The 14662-nt window shown below is 46.8% G+C and overlaps 1 protein-coding gene across 3 annotated transcripts in view; it reads right to left on the minus strand.

Annotated features, from left to right (window-relative positions):
* CAMK1D (calcium/calmodulin dependent protein kinase ID) overlaps positions 1 to 14662 on the minus strand; it is a 433570-nt gene that overhangs the window by 12166 nt on the left and 406742 nt on the right. For all 3 annotated transcript variants that reach the window (XR_011999959.1, XM_072749523.1, XM_072749524.1), the window contains exons 7-8: positions 7971 to 8083; positions 6521 to 6599 (exon numbers count right to left, since the gene is read on the minus strand). Coding sequence is in view for 2 of the 3 variants with exons in the window: in XM_072749523.1 (XP_072605624.1) it covers positions 6521 to 6599; positions 7971 to 8083 (192 nt within the window). In the remaining variant the exon portion in view is untranslated. The remainder of the gene's footprint in view (positions 1 to 6520; positions 6600 to 7970; positions 8084 to 14662) is intronic.

Raw genomic sequence — 14662 nt, forward strand, 5'->3', positions numbered from 1 at the left:
TGAAAAAGCTACAGCCTCAGAATAGAAGGCCAATTCCAACTAATCGGTGGCCAGCGCCTTCTTGGAAACAAGCAGGCACAAGTGGTAGAAGTCTGGGGTGGGTTCCTTGGGCTGAGCAGCACCGCAGGGCAGAGCCGTGCTCCAAAGCAAACAGCCCAGCGAGGGGGGCAGGGAGACTCCCTTCTCTGTGGGTTAGCATGGGCTGAGATGCAAGGAAAATGCAAACTTCCAATTATTTTAGGAATGTTCCGTGCTCACTTCCCACCGTGCTGGGGAGTGCTGTGGCTGAGGAGGACCCAGCAGGGCAGACGTGGCCCAGAGGCTCCCGTGAGGCCCTCTCCTTGGGGAGATGTGGCCCCCTTGGCCCATGACAGCACACCATCTTCCTCAAACGGGCACTGTCCTGGGAATGCCTGCTGCTGCTCACGAGCCAGAGAGTTTCCAACGACAACGTAGGACACTCGCGATGCTCGGTGCTACTAGCTTCAGCTTATTCATCAACAACACTGGTGGCGCAGGATGTTAGGATTGGAAGGGACTCTGGTTTTGCCTTGATGGTCCTAGGAATTGAGCAATGCCTCTGATACGGCAGAATTTCCTTATAAATCCGTATATACACACATGCAAATAGCTATGGACACCCATGTTCTATTCTTGTGTCCTTTGCTTTCCTTTTTTTTTTTTTTTCCTTTTTAAGTAATCTTTACACCCAACATGGGGCTTGAACTCACAACCCCAAGATCGAGTCGCACACTCTACCAACTGAGCCAGCCAGGTGCCCATCTGCTTTCCTGTCTTAACCCCTTGCTAACAACACAGATGGCATTCACAGAGACTGCACTTTGTGAGGTCTTGCCTCCTTCTCCACACGCAAGTCATCAAACTCCTCTCTCCTTGCCTTCTGCTGTTTTGTACTTAGTCTGCTGTATCTCCACAGCTCTGAGTTTGCATTTACCTAGCCACTTGCTCAAGACAGGCTTGGTGATGCCTGGGTGACCCCCAGGACGGGGTCTCCCAGACTCCTAGTGGGCTGCTTCCCGATTCCTGTGGTCAACTGTGGCTCGGCTGGCTGGAGCCCAGGAGAGGGGAGGGGTCTTAGCGAACACTGAGGAGGGGGCTGCAGATGCCATCCAGCCTGGCCAATACACCATGTCTCCCCAGGTGGGCACACTGCCAAGTGTCGTCGCCTGGAGCATGGAAGCCTGGGAATCATCACGTTGATTTCCTTGTCAGGGTAACTAGAGACTGAGGTTCAGAGCAATCTGAACCAGACAAACAAACCTCATCAGGGTGCTTCCCTGTAAGAGGGATGGGCTCCCAGCCTGCCACTTGCCGGACCCTACTCTTTGGCTGGCAGGGGGCAGGCTGTTGGCTCCTTATCATGCACCACCATGAGAAGGCAAAGCCTCAAGTGAGAGAGGCACAGGAAACATCTGGCAAGATGGGCTGATGGTCCTCTATATGGACAGTTTAAAAAAATAATTTATTTATTTGAGAGTGAGAGCAAGAGAGCAAGAGTACAGAAGTACAAGGAGAAGCAGACTCTGAGATCATGATCTGAGCTGAAGGCAGACCCTCAATCCACCGAGCCACCCAGGCGCTCCCCACATATTGACAGCTTTGAAAGGAGCCCTGTCCTGTCTGGAGTAGTCTGTTTTGAGACCAAAGTAAGGGGTCTGTGGCTTCCTGAGGCCGTCCAGGCTCCAGGTTGAGTTGGAGGAGCAAGTGCAGAGTAAGAGATGATGTCCTCTGGATATAATCGATGTGCCCAGAGCACAGCTTCTAGAACAGTGCTGCTGAGAAGCTGAGCTTCACCAGAGTAATCACTCCACTTCCTGCTAGATCTCTGTCGAACCCGTGCTCTTGGCCCAGGCAGTTTGACATAAGAGAAACAAGGATATCACAAATGCAGGCAGTGGGGCATTTCAATGATATTTGAGTCAAATGCATTCGTTTTCACCATTTTCTAATGTTTGGCTTCCAGGGCCTTTTGAAATGCATGGTAGAAATAATAAAGCGCTGGCAAAAACCCAGCTCTGAAGTAAAAAGGCCTCCATTTGTGCAGCTCACGTGCTACTAAATCCTGATGTGACCCGGGCCGGTGACCTTGAAATCTGTCTCTAGCTCGACCTCTTTCCTGGGCTCCGGACTCAGCAAAGGGTCCCTGAAGCTCTCCATGTGGATGGTCCTGGGCCCTCCCTCCTGCTCTAGCACAGGCTGTGGCACCTCCCAGTAGAGGCATCTCACCTGCCCAGTCCCTCCAACTGGAACCCTGGGAATAAGCTCAGACCCTGCTTGTCCCAAACTGTGGCTCCCCAGCCCTGGGATGTCCTTCCTGCTCTCCATCCTGCTCCATCCCTGTGGCTCCGGGCAGGCCCCCTCCACCCTTCTCTGGGCCAGCTGCAGCCCGGCATCCAGTCTGCACTGCCCTGTCAGCCTCCCTAGGCCCAGCGCCAGCAATTCCTCCAACCTCCATCCTGCAGCCAGTTGAGCTCTCAGAAATGCAAATCTGATCATCTGCTCAAAACCTCTCAGGGGCCTCCAATGCCCGATGGGGAAAGTACAGATTGCTTTAGTATGATAATAAATTAGCAGCAACTCATATAGATTGGAGATTTGTTCGGTACTAGGTCTTCTTCTTATTTGTATGTAATGTCTCACTCAATCCCTTGAAAAGCCCCATGGGATATGGACTGTTATTTATGATCTTGGTTCATTCGACACAAGGAAGCCCAGGGCTCAGGAGCTCGTCCATGCAGTAACAAAGGGAATCTGGGACCTGGACTCAAAGCTCACGCTGCCCTAGAGGCTACGCTGGAGCAGGTGCCAGAACCCTGCTAGTCGGGCCTTCCCTTCGAGTTCTCTGCTGCCTTGCTCCTTTGTCCACTCCTCCTCCAGGAATACTGAGCGCAGGTGTCCCGGCGTTTCATTGCACCTGCACCCCGATGTTTATAGCAGCAATGGCCACAATAGCCAAACTGTGGAAGGAGCCTCGGTGTCCATCGAAAGATGAATGGATAAAGAAGATGTGGTCTATGTATACAATGGAATATTCCTCAGCCATTAGAAACCACAAATACCCACCATTTGCTTCAACGTGGATGGAACTGGAGGGTATTATGCTGAGTGAAGTTAGTCAATCGGAGAAGGACAAACATTATATGGTCTCATTCACTTGGGGAATATAAATAATAGTGAAAGGGAATAAAGGGGAAAGGAGAAAAAATGAGTGGGAAATATCAGAAAGGGAGACAGAACATGAGAGACTCCTAACTCTGGGAAACGAACTAGGGGTGGTGGAAGGGGAGGAGGGCGGGGGGTGGGGGTGACTGGGTGACGGGCACAGAGGGGGGCACCTGACGGGATGAGCACTGGGTGTTATTCTATATGTTGGCAAATTGAACACCAATAAAAAATAAATTTATAAAAAAAAAAAGAATACCGAGCACCATGGCTCTGGGATAGAGGCGCAGTTTAGGCCCTGATCAAGGCCCAGGCCGCTGGCTCTGCCCGGAACCCCATCCCTCTCCCTTCCCCTCCCTTCCCCTCCCTGGACAGCCTGCGGCAGGCCCTCTGGGAAGTCCCCTGCCAGGCCCCTCAGCAAAACCGACCTCTCCCTTCTTTGGTTTCTCAAAAATGTCTGGTGAAGGAGAGACGAAGTTTTGGCTGGCATCCTTCCTGTCTTCCACAGAGTGAGGCTGGATTAGTGAACTGGTCCAAAGAAGCAAATTGCTTCGCCTCTTTAGAAATCACTTTCCTCCTCCATCAGATCATCCCAAAAGTCTCTTTCGTACAAGATAAATATGGGCTGGGACGTAATGTACAATGTGATGGCTATGGTTAGGCCGACTGCAGCATCTATTGGAAAACTACTAAAGAGTAAATCCCTCAAAGGTCTCAACCCAGGGGAAAAATTGTTTTGGGGACCTACAAAAGGGGATGGGTGTTCATTACACTTAGTACGGTAATCATTTTGCAATAGATTCTTATGTGAAGTCATTATGCTCTATACCTTAAACTTACACAGTATATGACAACTACATACTTCCATAAAACTGGAAGAAGACAAAGTTCTCATACAGCTCTGAGGGCTAATTGTTGATAAAGTAAGAAAAGCTTTACTAACTTTATCGTCACACACTTTGACCTATTGTCCAATGTAACTGATTACAAAATAAAATACCATTTATTTTAAACTTACTAAAAATATAAACGACCAAACCTGTCTCCATATTTGGAAGTATCTTTCCCTCCCCTTCAACTATTCCTGTCCTTCTTTTACTTCTCCTTACAGGGTGGTGGTCAAGAGCATTTATTTTGGAATCAGTTCTGGCTGGAAACGATTGTGGCTTTACCGTTAGGTAGAGGCTATGCAGTCTTGGCTAAGGCTAAGTTACCTTTTATTTCTAAATCAATTTTTTTATTATTTCTGAAATGGAGAGATAAAGCCTACCTTATTGGGTCATCATAAAAAAAAAGAAACCATAAGATAATATTTTAACACAATTAGAATAGGATCTGAAATAGAATTGGTGCTCAAGAAGTGACAGATGTCGGGCAGCCCCGGTGACTCAGAGTTTTAGTGCTGCCTTCAGCCCAGGGTGTGATCCTGGAGACCTGGGATCGAGTCCCATGTCGGGCTCCCTGTGTGGAGCCAGCCTCTCCCTCTGCCTGTGTCTCTGCCTCTCTCTCTCTGTGTCTCTCATGAATAAATAAAACCTTTAAAAAAAAAAAGAAGTGACAAATATTGTCATAAATGAAAATACAGAACTTCCGTAACTTACAATAGGGGTTATGTCCCAATAAACCTATCATAAATTGAAAATATCATACAGCGAAAATGCACTTAATGCACCAAACCTGCCAAACATAACTTAGCTCATCTACCCTAAACGTGCTCAGAACACTCACAGTAGCCTCCAGTTGGGCAAAATCACCTAACACAAAGCTTATTTTATACTAAGGTATTGAGCAGCTCATGAAATTTATTGAATACTGCACTGAAGGTGAAGAACAGAATGGCTGTACAAGAGATAGAACAGTTGTCAGGGTATTGGTTATGGACCATCATGATCATACGGCTGACAGGGCGTTGTGGCTGCCAGAGCCTGGCATCACATGAGGAGATCTCCCCTAATACAGCCAGCCTGAGAAAAGATCAAAATTCAAAACTGGAAGGGTTCCTACTGAATCGGCACCACATTGGCATCATCGTAGTCAAAAACATCGTTAAATCAGTGGCCATCTGTACTATGAAACCAGGTCGTGACACTCCCTGAGCAGGTCCCCTTTGGAAGACAAACCAGCATGTGACCCTATGGAGGAAATGCCACAGGGGACAGCAGAACACATAAGCGGCAGTTTCCTAGACTGCTTCTTAGGGGAATTTCTCCTGAAGTCAAAGTGTTTGTTGTCATCATACGATACATTTTACCATCCCCAGTCTGTTTCTAAATGGATGCTCCTAGTGGTTTAATGATAATAACCAACGAAACGTTTGCTATGTTCCAGACGTTGTGCTAAACCCCTGATAGGCATGATCTCAATTATTTCTTACATCAACTCTGTAAGCTAGGTATCATCTAGCTTACAGATGTTCTCATTTTAAAGATAAGAAAATCGGGGGCGCCTGGGTGGTGCAGTCATTTAAGCATCTGAGTCTTATTTTTGGCTGAGGCTGTGATCTCAGGGTCATGAGATCAAGCCCCTCACCGGGCTCCGTGTTCAGTGTGGAGTCTGCTTGGGTTTCTCTTTCTCCTCTCCCCTGCACACACATGCTCCCTCTAAAATAAATAAATATTTAAAAAAATTTTAAATAAAGATAAGAAAACTGAAGCTTAGAGAAGTTAAGTATAAACCTAATGTAACAGCTAGTTGATAATGAAGCTGGTTTCAAACCCAGTAAGTCACAGGAAAAAAGGTGGCCTCAAGAGCACTGCTGAAAGCGTGGCATGGAACATCACAAGCATTAATAAATGCTGCTGGGGTTGAAGACACATTAACTTGAAAAGTATTTTCTTTCTTTCTTTTTTTTCTTTCTTTCTTTTTTTTTTTTTTGAGTAGGCTCCACGCCCAGACTGGGGGGCTTGAGATCATGACCTGAGTTGAGATTCCGAGTTGGACACTTAACCGACTGAGCCACCCAGATACCCTGAAAAGCATTTTAAAAAGAAAAACATATATAACATCAATTTACTTACTTATAGAACAGTAAGCTCAAGGAATGAAACTCCAATCTTGATGCCTCCCTAGAGAACCACCTTCAGTAAAAACGATCCTAAAATACTTCATGTAAAATGAAAAACCTTCAGCTAGCTTTTGCTCACTGAACTTGTCACCCGTGCATTCAAAGGCCTGTGTGCCGAGGGAACAGAAGAGTTCCAGTGCTGCTGTGGGGATGGGATGAGAGCCAGTGGTCAGAATGAGATGCAATCATTCCAGAACCGAGAACGGCCGAGAGGAGGTTTGCTCTGGGAAGGCATCAGATAGTGCGGTCTTCCCCGTGGGTGATCTCTCTTACCATGGGTGCCGAGCTGCTTGTTCACAGGTGTATCTTTTATTTGGATCTTTCTCCATCAGATTCCGGATGAAGTCTTTAGCTGTTGAAAAAGAAAGCACAAGGGGCGGGATCAGTTTGTGACTTGGGATGCGACAGTTTGATGCCACCGGGTTTTTGAGAATATTGTGTGGAGCACGAAAAACAGGCCAGCCCTGCTGCTGACCCTGTGGCAGCTTTAGCACAAAAGGCCCACAGGATTACGCAGTTGGGAGAAAAGGAAGCCACGACTTGGCAGTCTGAGAGGGAACACGGTGAATGGGGAGGCGGCCAAGCCAGGCCTGGGACCCTGCCTTCGCAACCCAAAGCCCTTCCTTTCGGCAGCCAGGGACATCTTTGGTTCAGAGATCAAACATCTTTGTCATCACGTGCCTCTCACTGAGCTCACTGCTTCGGGAAGCTGCTTTCTTGATGTCCTCTCTGTGTTTTAGACATTACTGACTCCAGAGGGTCCCCACAGCCCCTGCTCGGGCCGCCGAGCTGTGCAGGCACTGTGGATACGCAGCCCACTTAGGTGGCTACGATGAGCAGGAAATTGCGATGCAGGAAAATGTGCCCTGGTGGGGAAGGGCAGAGCACTAGGAGGCCTGGGATGAGGAAGGACCCAGAAGTGGGACCCTGAGAACACAAGGGACTGGGTCACAGAACCTGAGGATGACACCTGTGTGCCAGGCCAGAGACCTGTGGCATCGTAGGGCCTGGCAGCTCTCTGCCCACAAGACCGGGGCTCCTGGGGGGAGGACTGTGCCCTCTGAGCTCAGAAATCAAACATTCCTCATGCCGCTTTTCCCTGTAGGCCTTGGAGAACTGTACTCGGGCACCAGCTTTTAGAAGACTGAGGAATAAAGCAGTGTCTCCAGTGAGGAGGAAATAACACAGATAATACATGTGATATTTGAACAGCTCAGCAGGATGGGAATGGCTCTGCCCCATTTATTATTTTATTTGGGCCTTGTGCCACCCTCTGTGGTAGGGAGGCCTGTTGTTACCATCCCGACCTTGTCAGGAGGACACTGAGGCTCGAGAGGCTCGTCAGTCCACCAGAGCCTTGGTTTTGATCTTTATCCCTGAAGAGGAAATGGGGAACATCCCAGAGGACTGAGTGCATTAGTGCGTGTGCGGAGCTCACAGTGCTCGGCACACAGCAAGCACTCAATGAACACTAGCCTATACTGTGGCAGTCCTGGAGTGCCCAGGTCAGGGCATGGCTTGGGGGGGGTGGGGTAGGGGAGTCGGCCCCGACCCTCAGTGTGGCTCCAGGCAGAGGTCTCCAGCCTGTCTTCTGCTTTGCCAAGTCAAGTACGCAGCTCATGGAGCTTCCCTGGGAGCCTCAGGACCACCCCGAAACCCTCAGGCCTGTCCAGGTCAAGTGTAGGGGTCCTGGGGGCCAGCCCTGGGGCACCTGGACACCTACCAGAGTCGGAGATGTCATCCCAGTAGGGGGAGTCAAATTCATATTCTGCCTTGAGGATCTGTTCAAAGAGCTTGGAGTCATTTTCATCATAAAAGGGAGGGTAGCCACAGAGCCTGGAAGATAAGACAGAGTCAGGACCCATGTGGCTCTATGTCCACCGTGGTCACTGGCCATTCCGCCTCGGAGGAAGAGCCGTTTGTACTCAAGGGGAGTAAACCTGCACTGTGTGTTGCATATACAACCTGAGCAGAGAAATCACACATTCCGCGGGCAGAGGTGGCACAGAATTAAAGCTGCGATTTGATGGATGGCAAAAAGGTGAACACATACGGAAGCCCAGCTTTTTTTTCCACGTTATTAACCAGAGCCTTGTAATATTCCCAGATCAACCCCTAAACCCTCTGTGTGTAAGTGCTATTGATCGTACTGTCTGTAATGTTATCCCCAACGGTCAGTGGGTTGGTAACCAACTTGCTGTAAGTTGCCCTCACATGCACATTATCAACCTACGAGGCCCAAACTGGGTAATTTGGAAGGTTCCAGTTTGGGCCATTCATACACACTAAATATAAAAGCAGAAGTCGGCACAAGTCATAATGCTATCACCGCTTTCCCCCCGAACCCTTTCAAAATTGATTTATTTTAATTTTATTTTATTTGAAGATTTTATTTATTTATTCGTGAGAGACATGGAAAGAGAGGCAGAGACACGGGCAGAGGAAGAAGCAGGCTCCTCTAGGGGAGGCTGAGGTGGGACTCGATCCTGGGACTCTAGGATCACGCCGTGAGCCAGAGGCTGACTCTCAACCACTGAGCCACCCAGGCGACCCTCAAAATTGATTTTTTAAAAGATAATATTAGGATGTTGGTGCAAGTAACACGTAGTTCTAGAGACACCGACAGTTATCTGACCGGCATAACACGAGTAGAAATTTTCATTACACACTCCCAATACAATTCATCGCCTGAGACTACTACGGGCTCTCACTCCACTTCTGCTTTCTGCTCTGATGTGACCTGTACCATCAGTACAGGTGCCACTGGTGTATGTTCTGGACCAAGATCTCCTCATTTGGATGAGGAGGCCACACCAGGAAATTCCTAATATTCTTTGTGGCGTGAAGACACTATGGCTCTATGACTCCCTCTTTCAATTGGCTTGCACAGCAGGGAGACCTAAGGAGGGATCTAGTACATGCTTGAGGCCCACATGGGGCAGGGCATCCTGGGAAGGGGTAAGATTTAGCTTATAGGTCTCAGGGACGGGCAGAGAAGAGGCAAGGCTGGATTCTAGAAGGCCAGGTGCAAAGCAGCATGGTGTAGACCCTGGTTCTGGGCCTGTGGCAGCCCAGTGCGGGGCACCCACGCCGTGGGGGAGTTCTCCCCCCAAATGAGCCCTGAATCTCCCCCAGCTAGCCAAACTTTGTTCAAGACCCAACTCCAGCCTAGAGACCTGTTTAATGAGAACAAATGAACAGGAATCATCAGGCCTGTGAGGGATTAGGCTGTGGGCAAATAAGAAATCCCAATAAGGTTCAAGATGCAGACTTGGTACACTCATTCTTCAGCTGCTCCTGCTATGACACATGGTGTCACTGGTCCTGCTGCCCAGGGGGAAGGCCGATGACATTTTTAAAGGCTGTGAGACATTTTGTGGGCCGATGAGATTCAAAATCATCTATCCCCACAAGGTTGATTTAGGGGCTAAGTGCCTGGAAAATTTCATTTTTTAAAGATTTGCTGCTTTTGGCAAAATGAATTAGAGCCAGTGCTTCTGAAACCACCGAGTGCATATTTTACTGCCCAGGAAACCCTGGAGCCTGGAGATGGATATGTAAATGTTTCCCATAATGAGGATTTGGGCTTAAATGAAATGTGCATATTAGGAAAAGCAGACAGAGCAAAATGTTAGTTCGACTTGGAAAATAACTAAATTTTAGATATGTGAGGTTTTTGTTTATTAACAACTGAGTGTGTTTTACTTTACAGTTTGGCACTCTTTTCAACAGGGAAAAATCTTTAAGAAAATTCTAAGAAAGATTTATTCTTCTTGTGCCAATTTTCTTAATGTATATCCCAATTTCTTCTGGTTTTTGGAGTGAGGGATAGAATACTGTTTATGCGGCTATATGGAGGACAGAAGAAAAGGATGTGGATCTAACCTGGAGACTGAGTTAATGTTAAGAAACAGGATTTTAAAAATAAGGATGGGGAACTGAAAAGAAGGACAAATAGAAGTCGTAGCATCTTCCCCAGATCTAGAAATTTCACAGAGCTCCCTGGCCAGGCTATTGCATTAGTAGGTCTGTGTTCAGGGTCCAAATAGGAGAATAAACAACTTTGACCTATTTCTCTCCATATACAGAACATGGACTTCCGTGGTCTGGACCTCTTTGTAAGTGGAATCTCTATGTTCTTATTTTACATATCAAACCATTTAAATAACGTACAAATTATCTCACCATGTGTACCCAAAGACCATAAAGCCATTCTCAACTGTTCTAGATCTAAAAAGTCTGTGGTTTAGAATAACATCTAAACTTCCAACCCGATGACTGATGGTCATGCCCAATTATGGGCAACACATGTTCCTGGGGCTCATTGACGGGGCTCATCCCCGGGGCTCTCCCTCCCAGCCTCAGGATGGTCATCCAGGGAGAACCCTGATCCCTTCAGTCTTTCCTACTTTGCCATCTTGTCTACCTGTGGCACATTGGTGCAAATGTACTGCTAGATTCTAGTTTAACCTTGACCAGGCACTTGTTTTGAGTAAAAAACACCACTAAGAGCTTTAAAATACTATCTCACTCATGCTTCTCTTCCCCGGGAGGTGGGCATCCTTGACACCTTCTGTTTGTACTTTAGAGCCACTTCCACTCACTCTGTGCCCTGGGAGGCTGACCTGTATCCCTGAGTGAGGGGTGAGCTCCATAACATCTGGTATGAGTTGGCCAATGGGGCCCCCAGTGGAGATGGTGAAAGAAGGGGGAGATACAGGACAAGGGTATGTACTGGTCTGACCCCTCTCATCCAGCATGCAGACCATCTCTACCCTTTGACTGAGGGCCACTGTTCCTCTGAAGGAGCACACCCTACCACCCACTCCTCCTCAGATTCTGGTAACTTCTCCCAGACTCCCTTTACCACCTTGGGTCTAGCGGTGTTTATGGCTCAGCAGCTAAGAAGCTCAGGGTCACAGTCCCTTGTATAACTCCTATTTCAAAGGCTGAAATACAGAGCAAAGTCAGGAGTCCAGGCCTCTCCATCTGATTCCAGCTTTGTGTTCTTAACTATTTTGCTTATTCACTCAAGGGAAGGACGCTTGAGAAATGAACCTTATGTTTCAATCTTGACTTTGAATGCTCTCTGTAGGTCATTATTTAGTTTGCCCACCTGCTCCTTCACCTGGAAGTAGAACCTGGTGACTGGATCCTACCTTTCCAACCCCATTTCCCACACTCTGGGTCTTAAATGCTAAGATGCTCAGAGTGTGTTCCCCACTGGGCACTTTTTATTTCTGGACCAAGGTAAAGGTATGTGCTTGACTTGGGCTACCCTTCCCCCTTCACTTGCCTCTGGAATACCCTTGAAGACCAGCTAGGGTGTTACTAGGAAGACCTAGCCCCCTTCTGCCAGGTGGTAGGTGCTCTGTTCTGTGCCGCTGGGGCAGTGGATGGCCCTTCCTAGTGACACGTCCTACACTGCATGCTGCCCTGCTGCCCTGACCTATCCTCAAGCTCCTTAAGGCAGGACCACGTCTTAGGTCTTACTCTCATCTTTGATTTTTCAGTGGCCAGCCCTGGATCTGCCATAGCAGATGCTGAGTAAATGCTTGGATGAACAAATGCATTCTCAAAGAAGAGGCTTCATCTTGGCTGCTGAGCCCCCTGGTTAGGCTCTGCAACAGAGACAAGGATCTATGATGTAGGTGAACCTACCTCTGCCCCAGCCCAGGGAGCCCTCAAAGATCCCACCGACCCTGACTCCTTCCCATACAGTACCCCTACCAGGAGGCAGTATACTCTGCATCTTTAAGAGGCATTCCAGAAGAATTCAATGGGCAAGGCCCAGTGTTGGGAGCAATCTGGCCTATCTTTGTAGAGAAGGCAATGCGGTTTGGATGACCTTAAATGTCCCTGTTGGGTGTGGACGCATGTCATAAAGGAGATTTTCCATGAAGGAGAGGGCTTTTCACATAAACGAATGTAAAAATCAGCAATGGCCAACCGTGGCTGATTCGGCAATGCGCAATTTTTCTTGGAAACTAAAATGCTGTATTAGCTTAAGAGCTCCTGAGAGGCCCTGCTAGTTTACCGGGGTAATTAGGCTGCATATGTTCTTCTTGCTCATTTGCCCTTGGCCACGTATCTGGGTCCCACTGAAAATGGACACAGGCTAACAGGATTCCCGAGAAACAATAAGTCATTACCTCTTTACTCTTTTATGTAACTTTATTTCCACAATTCACCTCAACCCACTGGGGGAAAACAGTATGGAGGTTTTAATTAAAAATTTTAAAAAGGACAACCATATTATCCAGTAATCTCTCTTCTGGATATATTCCCAAAGGAAATGAAATCAGTACCTTGAAGAAAGATATGCATTCCCATGTTCACTGCGGGGTTACTCACAATAATCAAGACAATGGAAACAACACAATGTCCATTGACAGATAATGGAGAGAGAAATTACAGCATATGGAGCACTTGGGTGGCTCAGTTGGTTAAGCATCTGATTCTTAATTTCGGCTCAGGTCATGAACTCAGGGTCCTGGGATGGAGCCCTGCATTGGGCTCCGTGCTCAGTGGGCAGTCTGCTTGGGAATCCTCCCTCTGCCCCTTCCTCCCTCTCTAAAATAAATAAATAAGCCTTAAAATAAAATAAATTATGGCATATATAGAAAATCGAATATTATTCAGTCATAAAAGGAAGACAATCCTGTCATTTGCAACAACATGGTTGAAACTGGAGGGTATTATGTTAAGTGAAATAAGCCAGACAGAAAGAAAAATACTGCATGATCTCACCTATACATGGAATCTTAAAAAAGTCAAATACATAGAAGCATAGAACAGTGGTTACCAGGGATGGGGTACGGGGTGGTGAGGGAAATGGGGAGATGGTGGTTAAAGGTCAAAGTCACATATACGTAGGGTGAATAAGTCTAGAGATTTAGGGTACCGTGTGAGTTCTATAGTTAATAACACTATACTGAATCCTGGACATTGGCTAAGAGAGTAGATCTCAGGTGCTCTCATCACAAGAAAATAGAGTAACAATGTCAGAATATATGTTAATTAGCTTGACTGTAATAATCATTGCACTATGTATATTAAATCATCGCATTATAACCTTAAATATATACAATTTTTATTGAAAAAAAGGTCATGGTAGAGAAAGTACCAGCTATGTTCAACATTAGGCAGTGACTTTTTAAAAAGTGTTATTACGGGGGCATCTGGGTGGCTCAGGCATCTGACTTTGGCTCAGGTCAAGATCCCAGGGTCCTGGGACTGAACCAGCTTTGGCTCTGTGCTCAGCAGGGAGTTTTCCCATCCCTCTCCCTCTCCCTTTTTTCCCCCTCCCCATGCTCTCTCTCTCAAATAAATAAATAAAATCTTTAAAAAGATGTCATTACAGTAAAAAAAAAATGATATCTCCTGTTTTAAAAAATTTTAAGTGTCTTGCATAGTACTATTGACTACAGGCACAACATCGTACAGCAGATCTCTCTAGAGCTTACTCGTGTCGGGTCACTGAAATGTTATGCCTGTTGCTTGCCCATTTCCCCCTCCCTCCAGCCCCTGTCAACTACCATTTCACTCTTTATTCTATAAATTTGACTATTTTAGATACTTCATATGAGTAGAATCATGCAGTATTCGTCTGCCTGTGACTGAATCACTTCACTTAGTGTAATGTCTTAAAGATTTATTCAATATTCCATTGTATGTATAGAACACATTGTCCATCTGTTGATGGACATTTACATTGTCACCGTGTCTTTGCTATCGTGAATAATGCTGCAACGAACATGGGTGGGTAATAGCTCTTTGAGATCCTAATTTCAATTCTTTTGGATATATACCCGGAACTGGGATTGCTGGATCATATAATATGCTCTATTTCTAATTTTTAAAGAAGATTTTATTTATTTATTTGAGGAGGGGAAGGAAGGGACAGAGGGAGAGGGATGGAATCTCCTTGCTGAGAGTTCGATGTAGGGCTCAATCCCATGACCCTGAGATCATGACCCAAGCCAAAATTAAGAGCAGGTTGCTTAACCAACTCTGTAACCCAAGCACCCTGATTTCTAATTTTTTGAGGAACCTCCATTCTGTTTTCCCCAGTGGCTGTGCCATTTTGCATTCCCCCAGCAGTATGCAAGGGTTCCCCTTTGCCCATATTCCTACCAACACTTTTTTTTTTTTTATTTATTTCTCCAAAGAAGATACACACATGAAAAAAGCAAGGGAGTATGTGTATGGGGTCCCAGAATTCAGACTACCTGATGTACAGCATAGACTGGATGGCTGTGTAAGGACAGCTGGTTTGTTTTTTTGTGCAGGCCAGCGAGCACTCAACGTGAACCCAAGTGATCCCTCTTCATGGGGAATACGCTTGATTTTTCCCTGGTAGGTTTCTGTCAAATATTAGCTGGCTGGCTTCCAGGCCTTCTACCCTGGATGTGA

The sequence above is a fragment of the Vulpes vulpes genome, chromosome 2 (genome assembly GCF_048418805.1).
Source record: "Vulpes vulpes isolate BD-2025 chromosome 2, VulVul3, whole genome shotgun sequence".
Taxonomy (NCBI): domain Eukaryota; kingdom Metazoa; phylum Chordata; class Mammalia; order Carnivora; family Canidae; genus Vulpes; species Vulpes vulpes.